General features: G+C 48.6%; 1 protein-coding gene across 3 annotated transcripts in view; it reads left to right on the top strand.

Moving 5' to 3' along the window:
• The first annotated feature begins 601 nt into the window (after positions 1–601).
• The window catches only part of bcor (BCL6 corepressor), a 33,921-nt gene continuing 8,377 nt past the window's right edge, over positions 602–26,145 (top strand). The window contains exons 1-9 of one of the 3 annotated variants that reach the window (XM_067603989.1): positions 602–1,265; positions 11,395–11,476; positions 11,761–14,949; positions 16,395–16,451; positions 16,948–17,107; positions 18,300–18,641; positions 19,747–20,031; positions 21,464–21,783; positions 22,919–23,203. In XM_067603989.1, coding sequence (XP_067460090.1) covers positions 11,474–11,476; positions 11,761–14,949; positions 16,395–16,451; positions 16,948–17,107; positions 18,300–18,641; positions 19,747–20,031; positions 21,464–21,783; positions 22,919–23,203 — 4,641 coding nt within the window. In that variant the 5' untranslated portion in view covers positions 602–1,265; positions 11,395–11,473. The remainder of the gene's footprint in view (positions 1,266–11,394; positions 11,477–11,760; positions 14,950–16,394; positions 16,452–16,947; positions 17,108–18,299; positions 18,642–19,746; positions 20,032–21,463; positions 21,784–22,918; positions 23,204–26,145) is intronic. The other 2 variants (XM_067603990.1, XM_067603991.1) reach the window with 2 other exon arrangements.

The raw sequence follows: 26,145 nt of genomic DNA, 5'->3' as shown, positions 1-26,145 counted from the left end.
ACTCAACTGGATTTACAGGTTATACTGTATAATGTCCAAATACACAATAGACTATATGATGTATGATACCACTTCTTTTGCTCTCTCTTAACACAAACTAACATTCAAAATTGGCTTAATTTGTGCACTGTTCGTTTAGTCTAATATCCATTTCTATTTTATTTAATTACATTTTATTTATTCCTCTATGAGGCTATCATCATCATCATCATCATTATTATCATTATTAGTTTATTTTCTGCCTTTTCCCAGCTGCTAAAACCTCGCCTATTCCTGTTTTTGAGTTTCAGCGGAGCTTGTGTGTTTGTGTGTGTGTGTGTGTGTGTGTGTGTGTGTGTGTGTGTGAGAGAGCGTGCGCGTGTATCTGTGTGTGCGTGCGTGCGCAGCCAGTGCCGTGCGCTGGAGGCTTATGGTAATTGCGGTCTCCCGACTGGCCTTCTGGGTAGAGTCTGCGCGAGTGGGAGTGGAGTGAGTCGCTCGGTCTCGGCAGCATTCATCCATTCTGTGCGGCACTCCCCGTACAGCTCCGTGCGTCCTCGGTGCGAACCGGGGCTCCGACCGGGGGTGTTCTTTACGCTTCTCGAAGAAAACGCGGGACGAGTAGCTTGTCGGAACAATCTTCAGCAACCTTTCTGAGACACGGATTCCGGTGTCGGAGACGACATGGAGTGACGGAGAGCGGGAGAAAGGGGCTTTTTCGGAGGACGGCGTGCTCCGCTGAAACCCAACATGGCGCTGCTGCGAGGTACGGCCGAGCTGAATTAATTTCTTCGCGAGTCCGCCGACCTCGCCACCTGTACTATCCTTTGGGGGCCCGGGCCACACGGCGCATTGGCTCTCCGACTTAAAGGACCCTAACGGATTTTCTTTGAAATTGTGGATTTCTTTTTTTATTATCCTGACGTTTGTTTTTCCTCCGCGCAGGATCTTTTTTTGCTTTATGGAAACCCAAGTGACATTTGCAACAGCAAAAAGTCCGTTTGAAATATAGGAGAAAGGATGATAGTTGCCTTTAGACAATAGATCAAAGACCCAGAGCTTTATATGTAAGACTGGTTCTGTTTCATGACAAGTGGATAACCTGTTAGACACTTTTAGTTGTTTTTTTTCTTTGGCCGGGATTGTCTGTCTCCAGCAGACAGGACCGTAACCGGGCTCGTCTACGTACGCACGGATCGCTGCCCTTGTAGTTAACTTGGCAAAACAGGAAAAAGGCTAGAGTTGGGGTGCGCGGAGGGCGGCTGGAACTAGCACCAATTAACCAGGTGAGACAATCAGTGACAAACCGAAATGTATTTGCTTACGCATGTGTGTTTGACGATGTGAAATTCCCTGCATGAGGATGGAAAAACCAGTGTTATATATGTGCGTGTGTGTGTGTGTGTGTGTTTTTAATAGTGCTCCAACAGCCACGATGTTTTTAAATGACCCAGTGTTCTCTGTGCTGTGTTTTAAATGAAAGTAGTCTTCTTGTGGGCTTGGATCCAAACGCGATAGCCCGGTGTTGTGCGCAGAGACTGGGAGAGGAACGGCCACTTCTAAGAATAGCGCATAGGGTGGTCTTTGTGTGTTTCGGCGGGGCAATGGCATGTGGTTGATGAATAACACACACACATAATGATCCGACCGTGAGCTTGGCCTCTTTTTTTTTTTTTTTTTTAACAACTGTCCTGTCAACCGGACGGAGGTGAAAAGGACGTCCCAGAGATTAGCGGACTTGAAAGTGGCGCCGTCCTCCATGGTGATATTCAGGCTTTTCGCACTCTGTGGTGCGATGAAGTGTAGGCTATGGGTGTCTGTGCGCCTGTGGGGCGAGGGTGGGAGTGTGTATGTGCGCGTGTGCGTGCGCGCACACGGAGCTTCTGCGCTAAACAAGGTTACGGAATCCAGCCTCGCCCTGCCAAAGGGAAGCGATCGGTGCTGCTCAGTTTATACACGGTTCAGTTCAGTTGGAGGACATCCCCGCGGTGTGTGTGTGTATGTGTGTGTGTTGCTGCGACACCTGAGTGTGTATGTGTGTGTGTGTGTGTGTGTGTGTTCTTGGGGGAGGTGTGGGTGCTTTGTTTGGACAGAGTGGACGTTGGTCAGTCGTCTCATCAGTCCCAAAGGTAGTGTGGGGGAAATGTGTGTGCGTGTTTGTGTGTGTTTGTGAGAGAGAGAGAGAGGGAGGGAGAGAGGCGGGGGACGGGACTGCACCGCTCACCTTCCTGTCTAGTTGATGGAAACCGCTCTGGCATCGTGCCACCACATACACACACACACACACACACACACACACATACAACCAAGTCCTCGCAGGTGTTCTCCGATATGACTTTGCGCTACAATATGTTGTCGCTCACTCTTGCACGCAGTCTTTGCTGTTGTCTTTGCATTGCAGGGGAATATCCTTTGCTCACGGAGGGTCCGCGTAGCGCCAGTTAGGACCCCCTCCCCCTGCAGCTCCGATACGCACGGCTCTCTTGTAGGGGGGAAAAAGTGTCACCCCATACTCTTTCATAATACTAAAAATACTTTTTTTGTCACTTCGTCATCGCTTTAATAGCCTGGTGAGCTTTTAGGAATTGAAAGCCACTTTTAAATCCGCCTTTGATCCAATTCAGCACTTAGCCTATTTCAACTTTTGATAATTTTTTTTAATGTTTGCTTCCACACTCATATTCCCCCTTGTACAACTGTGGGTGGCAGCGATCAGAGTGAACTAGTTCTTATAAAGTTGCAGTTTTAATTGAACTAAGTGCTGCAAGGCGTGTTGGATGTGATCCAAACTGAATCGTCTTTCCTAAAGATTCTCTAAAGCCCTCCTGCGAGCTTACAGTAGCCCGCGTTTCACGATCAGCAAAGCAGCATTTAAGCGAGCCATGTTTAAAAACGCCTTTGTCAGGACCACGCTCTCCATCGCGGCGCACATCGGGGGAGTTTTTCCTCCCGTGCCGCCGCCGAGCCTACTGCCTGTCCTGGAGCCACACAGGCACTAATTAGGGGACGCTCTCTTAGGACGATCGATGTGCCTCATATTGGCTGGCTCCAGCTCATTGACGAGCTTAGTGAGGGAAGCAGCTACTAAAAGACCACTTCAGCTCCAGCAGCCAATCCACAGCAGGATGTATACGGAGGCAGTATCGCTCATAACGCGAGCGCGAGCAGGTTGGGAGAGCAGGACCTCGTGTTGGGAGCTTTTTTTTTGAGGGGAGCAGAGCAGGGGGATTAACTGGTGGGGGGTGGAGGCAACTTCAGGGGGCTTTGATAGAGAATAAAAGCTTAATTGTATTTAAATCCCACGGCAGCATCAGTAGGCTATGGCGAGGTAAAGGACACTTGTCATAAACTAAATTTACATTTGAGCCTCGAGGATAAAAATCAAACATCTGGAAATTTGGAGTAATTTAAATTTCAAGATTGGGACCAACGCTCCTAAAGAGCATGTGGGTGATTGTTTACCAAATTAACTAAATAATATGTTGTTAGTGTCACTTGTTCAACTTGTTAATCCCTTGAATTTAGTTTGTTTCGGTGGAAATAATAAGGGGGGGGGGGGGGGGGGGGGGCGTTTGCCATGTATGTAAATTTCCTGAAGGGCATTAATACACGGCTTAGATTGGCCTGTCATTAGTGGATTTGTCACTAAAACTAAAAGTGGAAATTCCCTCGTATCTGTTCTCTATTTTTTTAATATCCTCCCAAACTTTTAAAGCAAAGATAACCCTGTTCACGACTCTGCTTTTTCAACTGTTAAACTCTGATCTTTCTCTAAATGAGCCCGTTCCCCAAAGCGGTGCGTGTTGTGGAAGTGTAAAACAAGTACTTCACATTTTGTGTGGGCCGAGTCTATTTAAACTGTACCCCGTCGGACTGTTTTGCGCATCATTTTTCCACTGAGCGCTGTGGAGTCACTGCGCATGGGGGCTGATCTGTTTTCCAGGTGTTGGAACACAGAGGGGGAGGGCTGCTGTACTCTAGATTGACATTTTGACGCGCCTGATTCCTCTCTTCTCATGTGAGAGGAGCTCGCACTCCTTCCACAAACAGTCTTTTATTGCCCAGCCTGACTAGTTGTCGTAGTGGGGCTCGCGGGTGAAAGAGGTTTTCATTTCGCGCTAATTACATTTATTAGAAATTAATTCTAATTAGAAATAAGCCAAAGTGCCGCATATAGACAGTCGCACAAGTCAAATAAATAATATTATGTTTCCAATCAGCGGAGGAAGACTATTTTAGAGTATGCTTTTGATAAAATCTCTGTTGTTGTTGAGATTTTATGGATGTGTGCATATAAAAGCAGCACCAGCCCGGACCCTGCTGGAGTATATTGTCATGCTGAGTGATGTGGGACTGTGGATGTGTCCGTGGGGCGGTTTAGGGGGACAACTATACCTCCTCCATTTTAAAACCATTAACCTGCTGTTTGTCCGCTTTTCTAATCTGGAATCAATAGGGGCCACGCGGGGAATCTTACACTCAGAGCACGTCAATACAATCATGGGACCACTTTTCTACATCAAACCCGCTCTCATGTGTTGGGGAAACAGGCAGGGAACTGAATAAAATTCGTCAAAAGAAAAACACGGTGTTTTGTTTCATATCCAGCTGGAGACATGAGGTGTTGTCGCGCTTGTTTTTTTTTTTTTTTTTTTTTTTTTTTCTTCTTCCTCACTCACGCCTGGATATAAAACAACAGTCTCGTCGCTGCCGGCGCTGCGCTCGCTGCTGAGGCGAGGTGCGTGTGAACAAAAGCGGAGGCACGGAAGAGAGCCGAGGAGAGATCGGTTTTCCAGACGCTGCGCAGCTCCCGGAGGAGACGTCACGGTTTGATTGAAGCTATGCTCCGTGCTGGCCTCCCGGGACCTCGCGATGAAACAGGAGAGCCCCCCCCCCCACACTTCCCCCCCCTCTCTCTCCCTCCTTCCCCTCCTCTCTCTCCCTCCTTCCCCTCCTCTCTCTTTTCTCTCTCTCTCTGCGCTCCACAAAGCTTTTTGTTTCGACGAGGTCTGGAGCGCACGGATCACTTCCCTGCAGAGATGTGTCAGCCCCCGGTGCGTTTTCGTCGGCACAGTGAGTGAGACCAGGGGCAGCACGGCCCGAGAACACTAGACCAGACCTCTCACATAATTCTCTAATCCAGCAACAGTCTGGCACACTAAAACTATGTTTCCACAGCCGATTACGCACGCATGTTAGTTTGGTATGAGTCCAGTTTCCTATAGTGATAAAAATGTTTGTTAAATATATCTCCAAAAGCAACATTTTGGCACAAATGTTTTTGCAGATAAATATAGATGCAGTAGGAAAACACGGACTATAATCAAAATCTCACTCCGATTGTATTTAGCTTACTGACCTTGCTTTGGCCTATCGGAAGATTGATTTAGCAGCAGAATAATGATGACACACCTCGCCTCCCTCCTCTGAGTCTCTGCAGGCCCCGTCTTGATCAGGCCTCCTCGTTTGTTTTTAGATGTCGGTGCCTCCGGCATCTATCTGACGAAATCCCACAGACGCTTGGCAGCGCAGCGGGGTGATGGCGATAGGAGTTTATTAGGCTACACCGACCGTCTTCAAAGCAGGAATGTTATCTGTCTGGATGGCACATCATTTAGTTCACGATGGCTATAAGGCTTTTGACCAGGAGCTGCGGATCATATACCACCAACTGAAGATCGACAGTATATTTTATTTTTATGTATTTCTATTTTTAGTTTATGAAATCTTTTAGGTACACGTCAGTAGGCTATCATTTCCTCCACTCTCCGGTCACTTTATTAGGAACACCTGTGCAATCTAATGCAACCCAATACAACAGCTCTGCCTTAAATTCTACATTTACGAAGCTTATACGTTTTCAGTTTTTTGTTGACATTGTCTGAAAGGTGATAATTCTACTTTATGTTTATTATTGAGGTCACAGTGGGTGGTGGTGCTGTACTGGAGTGTTCCTAATATTTTGCCCCCATCATGTATGTCAGTGGAGTGGACAAAATATTAACACCATCCAACCCCAGTATATCACCACCACCACCACCGCCACCCACTATGACCTCAATAATAAATATAGAGTAGAATTAACACCTTTCTGACGATGTCAACAAAAACTGAAAATGTAGAGGCTTCGTAAAAGTAGAATTCACGGTAGAGCTGTTGTATCGGATTTCACAGTTGTAGGCTACGTAATGAAGTGGCCGGTGAGTGTGTCACCCTGAAGATGTGTGACTTTTAAAAGCTTGAAATGTGTCAGAGGTGTGACAGCTGTGGTTACTTCACACCGCCTCAGCACCTGTTTAAACTGACATTCATTTAACCTAATTTACGCCTTTACACACCACACACACCACCACCAATAATTAAGCCTCCTTCATTAATCAGACTATTCATCCTATATGGGGGGCGGAGTGATGGCCTATGTAGGCGAGTGGGGTGGGGGCGTCGTCCTTTAGCATCACGTGCTTTCATTTGGAACATCCAACACATGAAAGCATTTCAAATCAAAGTCAAGAAACCTCCGGTAAATGCGGGCCGACTCTTGCATGCGCATCCCCATTACAATCGGCTCCTTTGGTGACATAAAGGGCCATTTAGTCCTCATTTGGCCCGGGATGAATAGAGCCAGTTCAGCAGCCGCCGCCCAGGCCCTAGTGACAGCACGGGGGGCCTCACAATGTCGCCGTTGTTGACGGCCGTGCTGCGGAGAGGGGAGGGGGGGGTTGAACCGTGCACCGACTTGCATGCGGCTGTGCAGCGGCCCGGAGGACGCAGGGGCCCCTTGTTTACAGCTCGGTCGCTAATAATGTGACAGCTGAAGAGACGCCGCTGGCGCCTTCCAACTCTGCGCTCCGCCACCAGCGCGCTCTCTGTGCCTGTCTCCAGCATTTATCTCCTCCATCTCTCCCGGCCCTTCTGTCTCTGCTCCGTCTGTGTAGTTTTGTTATATCAGGAACTGCTCTAAAACAGCATGAGTGTCAATTTTCCAGAGACTGTGCGCCGAGTCTACATTGAGATGATCAACTGGACCGTTTGGCACCCGTCGGGCTGATGACCAGTGACAATTAAAACTGGGCACGCGTTCTCTTCTTCTCCTTCTCTTTTTATGATGCTGGGTGTTAATGTTGGTGAGAGTGAGGGCCTGAGGCTGTGTAGTTAGCAGTCTGCCTGTAGTTTTGGTCCGCGCTCTCTCTCTCTCTCTCTCTCTCAGATTTGTTCCCGCTGGTTTCTATTTTGTTCACCTACAGTGTGCGCAGAATTCCTTTCGTTTTGGGCGCGCACATAGCGTCGCAATGGTGTGTGTGTGTGTGTGCGCGTGTGCATGCCTGCGCGCGCGCCCGCATTTAATCCGCGTTTATCCCCACCCCACCCCCGTCGCTGCGGAGATTATCCTGCGTCACACTGCATTTTTTTTAGAGCTGATCGGAGCTCTGCGCTTCAGAGAGCCTGGCGGAGCTCCAGGGACAAAGAGCGAGAGGGCGCCTACACTCCCGCCATACAGCAAGACCCACATTCTGTTTCCCGTTTTACTGCCGAACAGACCTGCAGACTAACTCCATCGTTAGTGTCTCCCTCACACACACACACACACACACACACACACACACACACACACACACACACACACACACACACACACACACACACACACACAACCAGTACGAAACGCTGCGCTGCACGGGGACTACAGAGGCCTCAGCCCTGGAGGAAATGATGAGCGGTGCCAGTGTTTGTTCCGGTGCGTATAGGTCACGGAGAGTTCAAGTCACTGTCGTCAGAGACAGGAAATATGGGAGAAGAGGGGAGAAGCCTCTCTCGAGTTTGTCCCTCTCCTCTTCACTCTCTCTTTATTTCTATGAGTGTCTCCTTTCATTGTTCGCTCCTCTCTCATAAAGGGCACAATACTGAAATACAGAGCTATATGAGGTTCCGTTAAAAAACACCCGGTGGTTTTCTGTTTAATGGTGCGAGTCGGGGCTCCGCTCCAGCGGTCTGGTTTATAAACGCAGCTCCGACCGCTGCGCTCCCCCCTTCCCCCTGCCTGCCTGCTGCCGGCCAGTGTGATGGATTGGACGGCCGTCGGGAGTTGTTTGTTGCGCAAACTATTCTTAGCAGAGCAGCGGGGATGGGCGTGAACACACTGCCTTTTCCTCCTTTCCAATCTCTCTCCCCCCGTCTCCATCTCCGTCCTTCCACTCATAATGTGACACTTGGCAGGATTTTTTTTTGTGTGTCAAAGCATCAGGTTTATGTAGGCTACTAATGCAAGACTACCCAACACCCAGCGACCGCTATGGTTAATAATAATAATAATAATAATGATGATAATAATAATAATAATAATAATAATAATAATAATAATAATAATGCATTTAATTCGTACCACACTTTTCATTCGTAGTGAATCTCAAAGTGCTACAGTGCTAAACACAAACAGCACACAACATAAAAAAACAAGAGTGGAGATGAAAAACCTTTCCTGAATAGAAAGGTTTTTAAAAGACACCTCACTGAATTATAAATATGAGATGTGAAATGTGTAGGCTAAAAGCGACTCAATGTGACACCATTATTAATAATATCACATAAGCATCGTGCATCTCGTTTCCGTCTTGCGCGCGCGCACGCACACACACACACACACACACACACACACACACACACACACACACACACACACACACACACACACACACACAGCATTTAACCATTGGCCTACCAGGCTGCACGAACTGCGTAGTTCATCCCACTGTGCGCGCTTTGTGCAAGCAAATACGTTTTAACGAGTTTTGAGTGGCCCTTTCAGTAGGCTACATACCGGTGCAGACAACAGTTGAGTTTTATCCCTAGCGGTGTATGCATTGGTGTGCCGTCATATGCTCAATGTTGACCTTGAGGCCCGGTGCAGTCCATCATCCTAGCTGGACTACTATTCATTTCACGGAAATAACAGGTAAACTGTTCGGCCGTGAGCACGTGTGGGCACGTTTTGAAGTAATAACAGGTTTTTGTCATACTGATCTCGAATAGTCAATTTCCTCTCTCCGTTGTCTCCCCACTGTGTGTTGTTGTTTTTTTAAATCTGGAAAAGCGACATAGGCATGTGTGTAAGAGAGAGATCCACACGTTGAGGCATCATGTCAAATATCTGCGTTTATATAAGAGGCTTATTTTTTCATTATCTTGTTCGGTCGCATTGAGTGCAGACTTTAGTTTTTCAATGCCAAAGGAGCCTGTGTGTGTGTGTGAGTATGTGTGTGTGCGCGTGTGTGTACTTGGCAAAGAGGAAGGTTCATGTGTGGCTCCAGGAAACACAGGAGACGGGAGCGGTGTGATTTCTCAACGATGTTTGATTTGCATGCTGAAACGCTTACACGTGGCCTCACGCGAATTCGTACGTAGCCTACACTTCACTTGCCCACGCACGCACACCGTTTCAGTTCCGTCAGATACGGATGTTGTTGAAGCAGGAGTGGTCCCGGAGAGCTGTGGCAGGGAGGGGGTGGCGGTAGTAGTGGTGGTGGTGGTTGTGGTGGTGGGTGGGGGGAGGCACTGGGGCAGGGAGGAGCCGCGGTGAGGGGCCCACAGCAGGCTGATTAATGGGCCCCGGGTCACGGCAATAAAAGTGGCGCGGCAGCGAGGCTCAGAGGCGTTTCTGTGCGATGATAGAGTAGCCGAGTTTCTCTGCTGCTCTCAGCACCGCCGAGCACTGCAAGGCTTCACTTTTACTATTTAAAGGCACTTCCCTCTCCCTCTGTCTCCCACCTCATTCCTGCGCTGGCTCCTCTATCAGGATGGCCTTGCAAAAATGTCCTCCTTAACGAGTCTGATATTTAAACTTCAGTATTTCCTTTAAACAATAGAAATAAAATTGCCAAGCGGGAGCCATAATTTCACCTTTCCCCCCATTGTTGTTTAACCTGTTTGAGGATTTTGAAACAACCTCTTGAAATAAAGCAGACCACTCAGTATTAAGATGCCACTTGACTCGAGGCTCATGTTCAGTGATAATCTCAATTTTAGCGTTTGTACAAAAACATTTCATGAATACCAAATTAGTCTGATTAGTCAGATTCTTTCTCACCTCAGTTTTATGTCGTGAGATTGTGATTCTCGATCAGTAATGCAAGAATAGGATATTGTCACAGCTCTTAAACTTTTTTTTAATTCACAGAATGACACCATAACATAAATAGAAAATGGAAAAAATGCTGTAAATTTGCTGTCACTGCAATTCAATTGAGGGTTGTTGAGGGTTTTTTTCTTTGAAAGTAAATGTCCATAAAAAGCAGCACAACCCACATTTAGCATATTTGTTGTGTTATTAACACACGTTGTAGGTAATTGGCATTGCACAAACATACTTTACAAGAAACATACTCTAAATAAAGTTCACATTCAAACCAGCCTCATCATCACACAGCTGATAAAAAACACAGATTTTAATATTAAAGACCAGTTATTTGTTATTTCTTAAAATGTTATATTAATGAATAATTGAAAATCTTTTTGTAACTTATTTTATAACTCTAACAGCTTCATTATGCTCCATTGCTTTAAAGCAAGTCAAATGTATACAAAACATGAACAGATTAAAGGGCATTTCACACACAAATAAATCTTGGTCTTTGTTTTTCTCACTTACTCTTGTAATTCGTTCAAAACAACCTCACAAAAAGAGTTTTCCCCTCCATGGTCATGTTTTTTTTTTTTTAATCTTTATACGTATCCTCTACGTTTTGCCTTTTCAAACTAAACTGATTTATTGTAAATTTTGCATAGTTGTCTTTTGCATACTATACTTTGTGTGCGTGTGTGCTTCGGTGTGAGTGTTTGTTGATCTGTGGCTCTGTGTTGGCGGGCGGTAAATGGTCTCCCACCGATGTGGTCTCTGATGTATAATCTTCCCTCGCTCTGCTGGCTGAGGCAGCCGAGAGAGCAGGTCAAAGAGGGCACAGAAAAACCAGTGTGTGGGGAACGTGACTGAATAGACGCAGCCCCACAATGCACGTCTAGTCCACAGGATGGGCAGGATAGGGGTCAAAGGAGGGAGAGTAGGAGGATGGGGGGGGGTTACTGAGGGGTGTTGACGGATGGGAGGGGAGGGGAGCCCACACAGTGCTTTCATCTCCAGTGACTATTTCAGTAGAGTTGTGTATGTGAGAGTGAGAGGAAGGGTGTGATGACTACAGCTAGCGGTACCATTATCTTTCTTCTTTGTACCTTGACCCTTCTCACTCTCACACGTCCGTACCACTTTTGATTGATGTATATGTTATGTTATTTAGATTTGTGTGCCCCAGTGATTTAAATATGTCTGATACTTCATTTTTGGGCAGTCAGATTAAAACAAAGCTGTGGTGTGTGTGTGTGGCAGAGCCAAGACACTGACTGCTAAATGTTTGCTCATCTCCACAGGGCAACATCTGTTCGTGATGTCGATGCTGAGACACAAACCAACCTGGAACTAAGACAAGGGAACCACATCACACAAAACATGGCAAGTCCCCCTGCTTGTCCTCAGCTCTATTTACACTCATTTGTCACATGAGTCACATGAGTCATTATTATCTGGAAAAAAAATCACTTGGGTCTGTTTCACTATGTGTATGCACGCAAATAACCTAGAAACACAGAGACAGATCTTTTTGTGCTGTGTTTAGCAGTAATGTACCGTTTCATAGTACATGCTTTTGATGTCATATTTTCCAATGTCTCTTTGAGGGATCTGATTCCTGTAATCACAGTCACATTAACTTTTTGCTGCTCCCCTTTTTGCTGCAGGTGGATGCAAGGTTGACGCCCCTGGCAGCGATGGGGCTGGACCGAGGCACTCTGATGCATGATGGTCTTCGCCTCCATGGTGGGGTTGTGTATCCAGGGATCAGAACGCTGCCAGCGGAGAAGAGCCGAGAGACGCCTGGCCTCCCCCTCAGTTATAACAGGGATGGTCTCCCAGAGCTCATCTACAAGCCTGATAGCCCTCTGGACAGTCGTAAGCCCACAAACGGATACCTGGGCCTCTACAAGGGCATCCCTCCAAGTCTCCACAAGCCTGTGCTGATTCCTGGAGCTGAAGGTCTAGGCTTGGAACGCAGAGTAGGGCCCGGGGAAAAAGCATCTGAACTGGGCTTGGCAAGTGCAGGTGGGAGCTACCTCCGCCTGCCATGGCTCAACCCTTACCCTGAAGCAAGCATGTATCCCTTCATGGATTCATCCAAGTACGCATCTCTAAACATGTATAAAGCCTCCTTGCTCAGCCAACCCAACCCCTATCTTCCCCAGCACCTGGCCTACCCATCTCTGTGTGCAGCCCAGGGGGGCAATGTTAACCCTGCTGCAGCTGCCTCTGCTGCTGAGAGGCTCTACTATATGCCCCCCTATCCTCCTTCTCCTATCTCTTCTCCCCTGGTGGCACCCCCTATGAGGATTCCTGCAGTCACAGTGGCCCCCACGTCGCTGGTACACTGCCAGGACAAGGGGCTTGGTGTTGCACCTCCATTTGCACAGCAGCTTCACCAACCTTCCCCTCATCCTCAGCACCATCAGGCTGCTATAGACAGGGACCGGTCCCCAAGCAGGACCAGTAGACCAAGCAGACCTCCTTCCAGGAACGGCTCCAGCAACAACAATAACAACAGTAGTACTAGCACTAGTGGCAGCAGTGGTGGGAATAATAATAGTCTACCTACTGATTCTTCACCTCATGCATCTTCTCGCCTCCCACAACCTCCCCCACCTCCTGCTCTCATTGACAATTCACTGGATTTACAAAGGCCAGTCGCTAGGATAGGGCCACCTCCCACCTCCTCAACTTCTTCAATATCTGTCTCATCCTCTTCCACGCAGTCTATTCCTCATCCATTCTCTGTCAGCAGCATGGCATCAGAGCAGCCCTCTCCTGCCCGGCCCAGCCCCCACAAACCTAGGCAAAGAGATGGGGTGCCTGAGCACAGAAATGTTGGGATTGAGAGGAGACCCAGCCGGTCACCCTCCAAACCTAATTTTGATAGGCCAGCTCACCCATCCCAAGCAACCAAAGACTCAGCAGAGAAGCCCTTGGATTTGTCTGGAAGAATACTGGAATTTGGACTGCCACCAAATGGTTTCCCAGTTAAGATGGACAATATAGCATCAGGACGTTATGGACTGCCCCCTAGCCGGGAGCTCCTAAAGGAAAACCTGTCCGTCTCTCCCTCCTCCCACCCTCACTCTGTGGTCAGCAGCACTTCTTCAAAGGTCTCTGAGAGGTCAGAGATGATCAGCACTTTGCACTCGTCCTGGGTAGTACCTAGCCGGTCTCCTTCCCATACACAGCACACACCAGGCTTGCCCCCCTCTCCAAGGCCTAACACAGACCTGGGACTTTCACAAGCCAAAGGCTCCTCACCCTCTGTCATCAAACACAAGGGTCTGGAGAGAGTACTGCCTCAGCAACGTAGCTCATCCTGTCCAAGGATTGGGGAGTCCAACCATAATGTTCCCTCCACTCAACACTCTGGCTCTTCTCTGGTCAGCTCCAGGGCTCTTTCTCCCAAACCCAATGGTGAGTGGATCAAACACAGCCCCAGCCAATCAGAACATCCATCAGTCATAGGTCACCACAGAGAGGGGACAGAAAAGTCCTCCCAGCCTGCCAAGAGAGGTGAAACGACTCCAGAGGTGGCATCATACAAGAGGCCATGTTTAGAGAATGGTCACCCTACTGGCCACCTTTACCTTCCTCAAAGTGATGCGTACCTGAACCACAGTTTGGCCTATGCCAATAGATACCTGCACTACCCCATCCCTGATGGCATGGCACTGCACTCCCTGCCAATCACAGGGAAAGGCCCAGTTTATCCTCACCCAGTGTTACTGGGCAGCAACAGCCTTTACCCAACCCACTTGGCAGCAAAACATCCTTTACCCTACCACAACCTCCCAGCTGGTCCAGGAGGGGAATACCTCACTTATAACTCACAGGAGATGGCCCATCCCCTGATGCAGCCTCACTCTGACAACAAGTTGTCAGAAAGGGGAGACGCAAGCCTAAAGTCCCGAGGACAGGAGAAATCCTGGGGAGCTGTTGAAGAATGTGGGGGCCACAGAGATCAAAACATTGGGAAAGAGATGGGTGAAGGGAACCATATAAAGCCTGATAAGGAAACAGGAGCACAAGGACAGGGTGGAAGTCAAATCAAAACCCCCTCTTCCTCTGTAACATACAGAGAAAAGATTGTCTGCATTGACCTTGTACACTCAGACACAGATATTGAATCTACCCCAACAGTCCACAAACAACCCTCTGCTGAGCCCAGCACTAAGGTTAACCAAAATGAATGTTGTCATAGTAACCAAAATCCAACAAAGACTGACTACGAGCCAAAACACCAACACCACCTTTCCCATCCTTATCCGGTCCACTCCGGACAGAGCCCCACCCTGAAGCCCAACCACACTGATAGACAGCCAGAAACTCCCTTTGGGAAACCAAAGGTTATTCAGGACACAGGTTGTCCTGGGGTGACATCTAGCACATCCCCATCTTCTCCAGGGGAGGTCTCCCAAGCTGAGGAGAGCCCCGAGGAACAAAGCCCCAGCCCAGACCCTGGAGACCAAGACCAGAGCACATTGCGCTGTGCCCGTACATCTGGGGAGCGTAGCTCTGGTAAGGACAAAGGGGACAGGGACAGTCGGGATCTGCACTTCACTCAGCATTATACAGATGCAATGACGGAGTCAAACCTGGAAAGACTGTGTGCGAGAGAGACTGAAAAGGAAGACAGTATTGTTGACCTAGGCGAGTCTCAAGGAGAAGGGGATGAGGACGAAGAAGAGGGTTGCCAGGCTTCATCTAAAGGCTCTCGTAGATCCAGTCTTGCCAAGAGGATTGCTAATTCCTCAGGCTACGTTGGCGACCGCTTTAAATGTGTCACCACTGAGCTGTATGCTGACTCCAGCAAGCTGAGCCGTGAACAGAGAGCTCTGCAGGTAAGGCAATTAACACTTGTGTGTGTATATACAGTACAGGCTATGTTGTGCTCAAGTTGGTAGTGAATTGGGGAGAGGTCATTATGACCAATATTTCCGAAGTGCAGACATTTTCAAACATATTTTCAGTTCTAACATCCACACAGGAATAAACCCCAAAGGGCCACCACTGTCTTTACTCCCTTGCTGCAATATTCAGAACTGCCTGTGGAACAAACCCTGCATGAAATTGGCATACTCCGCATTTACAACACAATACAGAATAATATAAGTGCTGTCATGCTACTGTCCTGCCCATAGGCTTGACCTTCCCCTTAGTTTATCATTGTCTTAGTGAGCTAGCGCAAGGCCAGTTGAGGCCCTCTATCAGGGAGGGCAGTTCAAAGGTTAACCAGGGCTGCCATCTCTGTATGTTGATTAGTGAGCAGTCATTGTAAAGGTTATTTCTGTGCGTGCGTGTTTGTGTGTCCGTACGTGCTTGTCCTTGTGTGACTGCCTTGGGGCTAAAGCATGTGTTAGTGCTGACTGTGCTATAGAGCCAAATAGTTTCAGAGCATGACTGTGGCAGCCTCACGGTTCACACTGCCTTTGGCTATGCTTAACCCTAAGGTGAGGGGCAGTGGAGGGCTTGTAGTGTGCTTAAAAAACCAGCGGCTGCCCTCTTTGGGGTTCCTCTTAGGCTGTCTGCATGCCCCCCCTCCGCCAGTCGCTATCCTCCCCCTAATGGCCTATGCTGCCCTGCCTGGTTGCTGTCCAAGGTCAAAATTCTCCTCACCCCATTGGCTAAAAGACCCTCTCTCCTAACACACATCACACTACAGCTATAAACACACAATTACAGCAACATCCCCTACACTTTTGAGATTGTCCACTGTCATTCACATACACATTGAGCTATTTGTTTTAGGCCGTTATCTCTGATTCCTTACGCTCAACATTCAGCATAAAAACACAAACAAACCCTATGCTTTGTTATCCACTGACTCAGAGGCAGATATGTTACTAGGTTGCACATGTCTGTCTATGTTGTGAACGCACCCTAGAAAACTGTGGTTTTGTCTGTGTCATGCTTGTCAATGCACAGCTGCAATGCAAAGCTATCAAACGCTCTATTTCTGGACATGTAAAAATTAGATGTGGAAGTCTGTTTGGGAAAAAAAAAAATAAACGAGATGGCTAAAACTGGATTATCATATCAATCATGCTTAGAATGAACATCTTGTTTCGATTCTCTTTTTTTCAAATTCGTCAGTTCAGAAATTATTTGATAGTTTTGATGCAGTGTTAATTGACCTGTTGAGTCATTTTAATTTGATTGTGTTATTTTGTGGGATTGTGGCTGCCTATTGTGTGTAAAGAAACATGTGGAGAAACATAACATAAATTCATTAAAAAAGATGAAATGATGGACAGATATATTGAGCCCCCCCATTCTAATTGCTTAGATGGAAGTCATATCACGAGAGGGGAGTAATATAAGTCAACCTGCAGCTAACTGGGAGGTCAGTTCTTTACATTTCTTATCACATCTGCCTCTGATGGGCTCTGTCTCCTTTGTACTCTGTATCGCTGCACACTGCTTTTTTCCCCACTCCCTTCTTTCCTCTTTTTCATCTCCACTCTCTGCCTCAGGGCTTAGATGTATATGTTATCTAGCCATGTTTATGTTTCAGGAAAGGGAGATGCCAGGACTTAAGCCCCAGAGCGCATGGACTCACAGTGGCTGCAGTAGTCTAACCTGTGTCTTGATGCCATGCTTGTTATTTACCTGTCTACCTTTTTTTGTTCTGTGTGCGTTTGTGTGTGTGGGTTTAATTTCTTTGGCATTTTCTTTTGATTTTTGAGACAATGTGATTTCTGATGCAATTTTTGCTTCTGTAGCTGTTGAGGCCAGATTGAGGCTTAGAGAGGTGTGTGTGCGGCGTGGGCAGATGATGAGTGGTTTTCATGGGCTTTCTCTGCATTTGTGTATGTGTGTGTGTGTGTGTGTCTACACAGCGGGCAATGATGCGGTTCTCGGAGCTGGAGCTGAAGGAGAAGGAGGGCGGCGGTGTGTGTGTGTCTGCCCCGGCAGCAGGACGGGAGCTGGCAGACGGCCAGCGCAGAGAGCGAGTGCTGGAACACTGCCAACACACCACCCGGCAGGGAGAGAGGGAGGGTGAGTAACCCAGCACCACACACACACACACACACACACACACACACACACACACACACACACTCTCTCTCTCTCTCTCGTAGTGCACGCCACACACACACATACACAGCCACTCTGCAAATGAACACTCAGAAAGGGACACACACACAAACAATAGGTGCGCGTACACATTCACATGCACTTGCAGCAAATGCTGAGGCAAGACCGGGTCACTCTAAAAAAAGACTCTTCCACTCACATTCACACACACACACACACACACACACAAACACACACAAACACTCGCTTCCACAAGCTAGGGAGCGCAAGCGAATGAGCGAGCAAGAGAGACAGAGAGGGGGAGTTTTATTTTCAAGAAGCCTTTTGTGCTTATCTGCGCGGAGAGACGATCGAGAGGGAGGGCAAGAGCAGAAGGAGGGGCAGAGATTGCGTGAGTGCGCAAGTGAGAGAGTGAGAGAGAGAGAGAGAGAGAAAGAGAGAAAGCGGGGGGAGAGTTAGTGGGTGAAAGCGGATGGGAGAGCGCAACGGAAAGAGAGGGAGGGAGGGAGGGAGGAAGGGGGAGGAGGGGGGATAGTTACGTTGGCTGGGAGCCCAGCTGTGTGTTGGAGCGAGGCCGCGGCTGACGTGTGAGCCTAATTATGGCATGGAGAGAGACAGAGAGGGAGAGGGAGTCGGGGAGAGAGGGGAAAGGGGGGTAGAGTCACGCTCTATGTGAGAAGGGCGTGGTGCGGTCATGCCATGGGGGAGGACAGAGAAGAGGGGTGTGGGGGTGTGGGTGTGTGTGGGGGGGGGGGGAGGGGGGTGAGGGATGGGATTCGCCATGCGCAGCGAGTGCGCAGGATGTTTTCTTGCCTCTCCTCTGTGGAAGTGCGAGAGGCTGCACTGAACCGTCAGGCCACTGGCTCGGCTCACATCAGATTAAAAAGTCTTTACCCCATCAAAGTTTTACTGCCTGTCTTTAAAGCAGAATAAAAGCTGGCTGGTGTTTAACTGGCATTCTCCCACTGTCAATCCCCCACCCCGTCTCACCCCCACCCCTTGTTTCCCTGCTCTCCTTCTGTCTGTCTGTCTGCTTTGTGGTCTGTCTGTCTGCATTCTCTCCCTGTGTGTCTGCCTCCCTTTCATCTTCTGTTGCTTATTTTGCCTCTGCCCACTCTCCCTTCCCCGTTTCCATCCAACCGTCTCTGCTCAGGTGTTCGACCGGCTTACACAAACAACAGAGTTCCAGTCCTTCAGAGGTGTGGGGGCCAGAGGGAGCCTTTGTCCCCGGGGCAGGGGGCCAGAGACAGGGCCAGAAGTGCCAGCCAAGGAGGGCTAAAGGATGGAGCCAGAAAGGTGGGGAGGGAGTCTGAGGGAGCTTATTGCACACCCCCCACCTTGACAGTGGGAAAAGGCCACCCTGAGGAGGCGGCCAGTCCTGGCTTTGGACCCACCAGGAAACGTCTGCTCTGCCCCAAGGTGGAGCATGAGGACACGGAGCAGGAGGAGGGAGAGAGGGTGTCCCACCCAGAGAAAAGAGCCAGGATTTCTTTGGGTGAGAATTTTTTTTTGTACATGCCTCGTCACTTGCCACATGCCACTCCCATTTTCCTCTAGTCATCTGCTTTCTGTGCATCTCTCTAATTCTGCCCACTTTTCCCTTCATCTGGTGTGTTGCAGAGCCCAGTCTTATCCCTTGTTCTTTTTAAAAAAAAAAAAAAAAAAAAAATCAGTCTATTCCCTTTGTTGCTTCCTCCTTCCCAATCAATTCCACCTTAAACTCACTCCGTAACAACCCCCGCTCTTTTTCCCCCTTCCCACTCTCTGTCCCATCTTTCGCTCTGTGTGGCAGCCAGCTCAGAGAAGTGTTTAATCCTGCCTTTGAGAGAGAAGCGAGGAAGAGGGACAGCCATTCTCTCTCTCTTCTTTCAGCTCTGCCGTTCTTCTGCTGCGCTTACCCACCCTCTTCAAAGCTGCTCTTTTCTTCTCTTTTCATCTCCTTTCTTTTTTCCCTCATCTGTTTGGGTTTCCTTTTTTTTTCTGGCATGCGGTATCGTGCTTGCTCTCCCCGGCACAGGCAGACGAGTCAAATACCCGTCCCCCGTGAATTTCGGGAGGGGGGGGAGGAGGGGGGAGGGCTCTCCCTCTGCTTCTCCAGTCTTTATTGCTTTGTTTCTCTGCCCGACTCTTGACTTCTCTCCCCTCGCTTTCCTGTGTGCGTGTGTGTTAAACGTAAGGCTTAGAGGGGGTTTTATGAGCCATAAGAATGTAGTGATTAATGCCCTTTGTTCTTTGTGCTCAGTTGTCTGCAGGTCAGTATGTATGAATGTACATACAGTACTTTAATGTGTTGAGGAAAGTGAGTAATATCTCTGCAGGGGGGAACCCTGTATGTCCACAATGTTATCTCATAGACACTTAGAAGAAAACTGTTATGGTTTAAACTTGCCCACAATGCATTTCTGACTATATCCCACAGGTTTTTAACGACTTGTATAAAACCAAGAGAGACCTAGTCTTTGAACTGTGGTTGACACATTAAAACCACTACAGTTGTTGAGCTTCAAGGTTTTTATCATGACCAAACTGTTCTCTGCAATATAGCTGTGCGTGTGAATGAGAGACGGCAAATGACACAAATTCTGTTATGTTGCTTGCAGATGAGCGCGAGCAGATGAGCGCTGATGAAGAAGATGACGACGAGGTACGGAAGCTCAAAGTTCGCATCGAGCTGAAGGGACTGCGACTCAGCAAGCCCGCCGCCGGAGCAGCTTCACCTGATTGCTCTCAAATCAAACAGGAGAGAGCATGGCCCCAGCCACGAATGGTAGCCCCGACCCAGGGTGTACGAGAACGAAAGATCAGGCCCGGGGAGCCAGAGGACAGAGCCTCAGCGCAGAGAGCCGAGATCAACAGGAAATGGGGCTGCGAGAAGCTACTTAATGGTAGGAATGCGCCGCCAGCCGCGCAAACCACGGCTGTATCTCTTGAGTTCAGCTAGGGTAACGGAAATCTATCTTTGGCTCACGTTTCACTTTCTTGTTGAGCGGTCTGTCTTTAGGGGATTTCCCGGGAGCCTTTGGGGAGGGGGCAGAGGAAATGAGGTAGGGGATGCTTCCTTCTGCCAGGGGACAGGCTAGAGAATCAAAAACGGGACCGGGGGACCAAAAGCTAAAATCCCCCCACCCTGTGGTTTTGGCTTTTTGTTCAGCTGGTCTACAGCGCTCTGTGAGAGCGATGAAAGACTGAATGAGGGAAGTGGCTGGTAGAGATATGCGTGGGCAGGTGTAGTGTGACTAATGTCTGATCAATGATTTTTCTTTTTTCCCCTCAAGACCAGTCACAGGGAGAGAGAGGGCGGGGAGTGTGTGTGTGTGTATGTGTGTGTGGGGGCTGACTTATTAAAACCAGGGCTTTCCCTTATTCATGTGCCCAAACTGAGGCAGAGGGAGGCACAGAAAGAGGAGAAAATAAGAGCAGGAGAGAGATTAAAGGAAGTGAATAAATCAGGGGAGATTTTGGTTTATGTTTCCTGCAGAAACCACAGGCCTTGATTGGCCACTGAAAATTTTTTTTTTTTTTTTGCCTTCACCTTTTTAGATAACATCACCCTAGCAACAGCCGTGTTGTTACAATGAATGTTTTTATTCCACTGAGTGTCTGTCAGGGCTGCAATCTTTCCTTTTTCATGTTGTTTTTTCTCAGGATTCCACTAATCAGATAAAACACATTCATCTCTATTAAGAATCTCATCTTGTAAAAGGCCTTTTTTTTTTCTCAACAGAAGTTACATAGAAAGTGCTAGCACTTTTAAACACTTTCCTTCTCATTGGTTCCCAGCCTAGGACTGATTTAATGGACTGTTTATTCTAAAAGTTGTATTGTAGCACATTCACAAGTAGTTTGAAATGCTTTGCAATGATCCTCAGAAAGAAATGTTTTTCCATTAAGCTATTAAACACCATTTTGACATTGCGGTTTCAAGGGCAGGTTTTTATTTTTTGTGTAAATATGTACTATAAGAGGCTGAAACGAGACAGGTGCCACATTTGTTTAAGGAGATTACTCATAGCAGTGTCCTTGCTGCAGTGAATGAGTGCGCACAAGTCACTATGGGGGTTTTTTTGTGCGAGCCTGTGTTGTGCGTGCAAATGTGTGTGCGAGTGTGCAGGTTATTTTTTTTTTTTTTATTTATTTATTTATTTTCCTGAGTGAGCAGGCATGCTGCGCTCCCAGACAGCTCTATGCACTCATTAATAAACCAACAGAGGGTGAGAGATGGCCTTGCAATACCTTCCCATCCTCCACTTCCACCGAGCTCGCACACTATCAGCCGCTCACTCTGCCTCCCTCTTCTCTTTCTCCCCCCTGCTACAGGAGCAGCTACTTCTCCCCTTCCCCCCGGCCAGCTGAAGGACAGAGCGCACCCGCCGGGCCCCTTCTCAGGTGACCGTGGCCTCAAGGAGCCCAGGAGGGGCCCTCCCTCTCCGGCCCCAGAGCCGTCCGTGGGAGGCACCCCTCCCCTCAAGCCCCGTCGCCATAGTGACACTGACAAACCCAAGGGCAAGCGGCCGTGCAAGACCAAACACACCAGTCAGAGGGAGCGAGAGCGGGAGCGGGAGAAGAGAAAAGAGGCCACACCTAACAGTCCAGGCCAGCCTTGCGTTGCTGATCTGGGAGCAGCTGAAGATGACAAGGTGAGTGCTGATACGGTGTCTGGCTGCGATAGGGGCGTCTGGATGTTTGCAGCAGCGGAGTCTGTTTCAGTATGCCTGTCGGCGCCTCTGATTATGCAGCTGGGAGAGGGAGGGAGGGCGAGAGGAAGGAAGTATGTTTACAATGTTTAGAGGGCTGCTGGAGCTTTGACCTCCTTGTGCCCTTAGTGACTCCCTGCGGAGCGCCTGCGTGCATGTGTGTTTGTCTCTGGCCTTAATTGTCGAACGTGTGTCATCGGCGCTGTTTTGTGTGTAGATACGTGCCAGGCCTGTGAGTGTCTGCGTGTTTGTGAGCATTCCTGACATAACAACAAAACCCTGGAGCAATTATACATTGTGCTCAGCGCCGAACACAAGGCTACACATACACACACTCCTTCGCTCACACAGTGAGGAATGTGGCAGCCATGGTCGAGCGTATGAAGTGCTGGAGTTCAAAAGAGGGGGGGGAAAAAATGAGCATGGGGAAAAATTGAGGGGAAAAAAAAAAAAAAAAAAGGCTAGTTGTTTTCCGCCCGCGCTGCTCTCCTCCCCTGCTCCTCCTCAGCCTGACAGCTGCTTCGACATGGAATTCCACTGAGAGGGCACGCACTTCACACACACACACACACACACATACACAGAGGCAGGCAGGCAACTCCCTCTCTCGCGTGTTGCGCTCAGAGGGCTCTGTTGGTTTAGCGGTTAAAGAAAAGTGCCGTGCCAACCTGCAGTGTTTGGGGCGTGAACAGTTGGTGGGAAAGCTCTTTGCGTGGGTGTGTTTTCAGTGATACATAACGTGTCTTCCATACACAATAATCATACATAAACACAGATGTTGTAAATTAAAAAAAAGATTCTGTCTATACTTTATGCTATAGGTAGTATATAAAAGAGGTAGTATAGGAAAAAGTCATGTGAGGATAAGAGAGGAAAAACAGCAAGCTTTATTGAATATGAATGAAAACATTCATATACCTGCTTATACGCACACCTGCATTTCCTTGTGTGTGTGTGTAGTCTCACGCATGTGCCCTTGAGTGTCCATGCGTGCGTGTGTGTGTGTGTGTGTGAATGTGTGTCCCGTCTGCTATGTGGCAGCGGCTGTAACACTCTCCCTCTCTCACTCTCTCCACAGCTGAGTGAGCAGCGAGGCGCTCCGAGGAAGAGAGCCGCCTCTCCTAATCATTATCCCTGCTCTCCAGTCAAGCCCTGCTCCCCCGCCGCGCTCTGCCCGCCCTCCCTGCAGCCCCAGGCAAACGGCAGAGCAGGCGGTGTCCCACCAGAGGCGGCAGGGGTGCACAGGACCCCCCCTGCTGAGCCCCCTGCGGTGCGTCCCATCCCACCGGAGGCTCGTCGGCTGATCGTGAACAAGAACGCCGGAGAAACTCTTCTCCAGAGAGCTGCGCGGCTAGGCTACGAGGTAATGGGCTCCGCTCAAAGTCGTCCTCCCTCCTTATCTTTTTCTTTCTTTTACACTTCATCATCTCATTTATATCTTTCTCTCTTCTTTAAATTGAGCTCATTTTTCTCTCCCAACTTTGTTCCTGTCTGTGATTCTGGCAGACACAGTTCTTATTTTCACAATTGTCTTTCTGCATCTGATTCTTCTCTTGCATCTGTCCTATTCTTCCTCTTTCTAGATCCCTCTTTTGCTTTTCTATCATTTCCTTCTATTTCACCCTTACTCACGCTTTCTTCTCGCCGTGCTCCATCTTTTTTCCTCCTCTTGCCTGCTACTCTCTCTTTCTCTCTCAGGTTTCCGCTCTCTCCCTCCCCCTTCTTTCCTCTCAGCACTCTCTTTCTCTTCCTCTCTTTGTGACTCAGATTGTCGTTGGCACCCCTCCTCCTCCTCCTCCTCCTCCCCGCGAGCGCACACACACATACACACACACACCCCCCCCTTTCTCTTGCCTCGCTCCGCTCTCACATCTCATTAATTTTCCGTGAGGCGAAGTGTGACACACACTCACACACACAGACACAGGCGCACACACGCACGCAAGTGCGTGCGCAGACAGCATGAGGGATCGGTGGGATCATTATACGGAGACTGATGCTCGCTGCCTCTCTAGCATCGGGACTTTTTTCTCTTTCTTTGTGTTTCGCTGCCGATCGTTCGCTCCTAAACCAGATCCTCTCATTCTCTGCACATACTAGAAAGGATGAGACTGGTGTGTATTCTGCTGGATCTCTCAACTCCCATTGCTCTGAAAGCTTTTAATTAAAGTTAGATGGCCCTCTGTCTCGTTCTCACTCATCCCTTGTGTTTCTGTTCGTGGGCCTAAACGTTCTCTTCCCTTGTTGACAGATTTTACAAATTGATTTATTGATCCAAGTGGTTTTAATGCCACTTGAGCTGCATATTGTGCTGTGTGTGTCCACTCTGCTGACGTTGTGTTTGTGTGTGTGCGTGCGTGCGCATGATAATTTTTATCACCAGCAGAGGTATCTTCACAGAACTGTAAATAGGTGTGGGTATCTTTTGTTCCTCATTAACTGGTTGCTTTATGGTTGTGTGTGTTTGTTGTACACGTTTATGATGATGAGGTGTGTGTGCGTGTGTGTGTCCGTGATTATGTGTGTATGTGTGAGTCAGAGTGGGAGAGAGCAAGAGTGTGAATGAGAGGTAAGCACTGGGAGTATAATCGCGTTCTAATGGCCCTCTAATGTGCCGTGGTGACTGTGGTTAGCAGTGGCGGCGGCTGTTTTTCTCCCTCGCTCACTCTCTCTTTCTCTCACACACAAGCACACACCCTGAGACACACACACACACACACACCGACACAGGGTGCAGCGCAGCAGCAGCAGGGTTCAGTCAGCCGTGCTGGAGAGAAGCTGGCTCGTCTCTGTGATTTATGCGTCTCTCTCGAACGTTTTTTTCCCTCCCTCTCCTTTTTTTTTTTCATTCCCCCTTCGCATTTTTCCCTTCCTGCGCTCCGCGTGTGGAGAGGGAAAGAGGGAGGAGGGAGGAGAAAACCTGAGACTACACAAACAAGGCGCTGACCGCTGTGCAAACAACACCCCCGCCTTCCCCTTCCCCTCCCTCTCTCTCTCTCTCTCTCTCTCACTCTCTCACTCTCTGTCTCTCTCTCTCTCTTTCTCTCAGGAAGCTCGTCTCTCACTGCCTGTGTGTGATAAGCCTGGGGCAGACCCCTGGGGCTCCCACTCACACACGCACACTCAAACACACAAGGACGAGCCGAAGAGAGACACACCAATTTATGCATACTGCCTCACACACATACACACACACACACACACACACACACACACACACACACTCTTGCATACAAGCCTGTAGACGCACAGAGCGCTTGTCTCACGCTGGTGTTTTAGCGCCGCAAGCTCTGGGCTTATCACACACAGGCAGAGAGATATGAGGGCCTGAGAGACACAGGCACGCACACACAGCTCACATGCTGATTACGAACAAACGTGCGCGCGCGTGCACACACACACACACACACACACACACACACACACAGAAACACACATACAGAAATACAAGTTATGGCCCAATAAGCACACGCACAGGCATCCTGACGTGTTCTTCTCCATATGCTACACAGAGCGACGACTCACTGCACTTGCTGCTGTCGCCCACCCACACAGACCTGCACATGCAAATTCATAATCACCTCATGAACACACAGAGCTTACATGCTGTTGTATGAACACACACACACACACCGAAACGCGCACGGAGAAACACCCAATTTTACTCAGTAAGCACATGCACTGGCATCCTTGCGTGTACAGACCTGCACATGTGAAGGCAGAATCAGCTCATGCACACACAGACACATGCATGTAATTCAACAACGCGCACTATTCTTTGCCATTCCCGATGCCCGGCCGACACTGTGCATATTTCATGTTCGTTTAGTTTTGCGATCCGTGCCTCTGCACATGAAAGCCCACTCTCTCGCTCTTCTTCCCTCCCTCGCTCCCCTTTTATTCTCTCGCTCTCCCTCGTCTGACTCGCTCTCCGAGCATTTGAAATGGTAATGAGGAGAGATTCTGCGGATGTCTTCATCCCTCTCCCTCTCGTGCCGGGGCTCTGGGCCCCTCAGCTCTGCCCATTGAAAGCTCAGATAAAGGTGCAATCTGTCATTTATTCTCCTCACATGAATCACTTCTGATTTTCCTTCTCAAATCCATGTATGATCCAAGCAAATAGAAAAACTGGATTGCATTTTAAGTACATAGTCAGACCAGCATCTGTGATCACAGAATTAAGAGAATTGCTGCTCGTAGAGGTAAAGTAAATCCGCACTGACTTTTCTTGTAAGGTTTAACCTCGGTGAACTTTGACACCAAAACTGCTGCTATTGATCAATAAAATGTCTCGACAGTGCTGAA

Source organism: Thunnus thynnus, chromosome 11 (genome assembly GCF_963924715.1).
Source record: "Thunnus thynnus chromosome 11, fThuThy2.1, whole genome shotgun sequence".
Lineage (NCBI taxonomy): Eukaryota > Metazoa > Chordata > Actinopteri > Scombriformes > Scombridae > Thunnus > Thunnus thynnus.
Note: the sequence above shows the minus strand (reverse complement) of the source record. Positions and strands in the feature narration are given on the sequence as shown.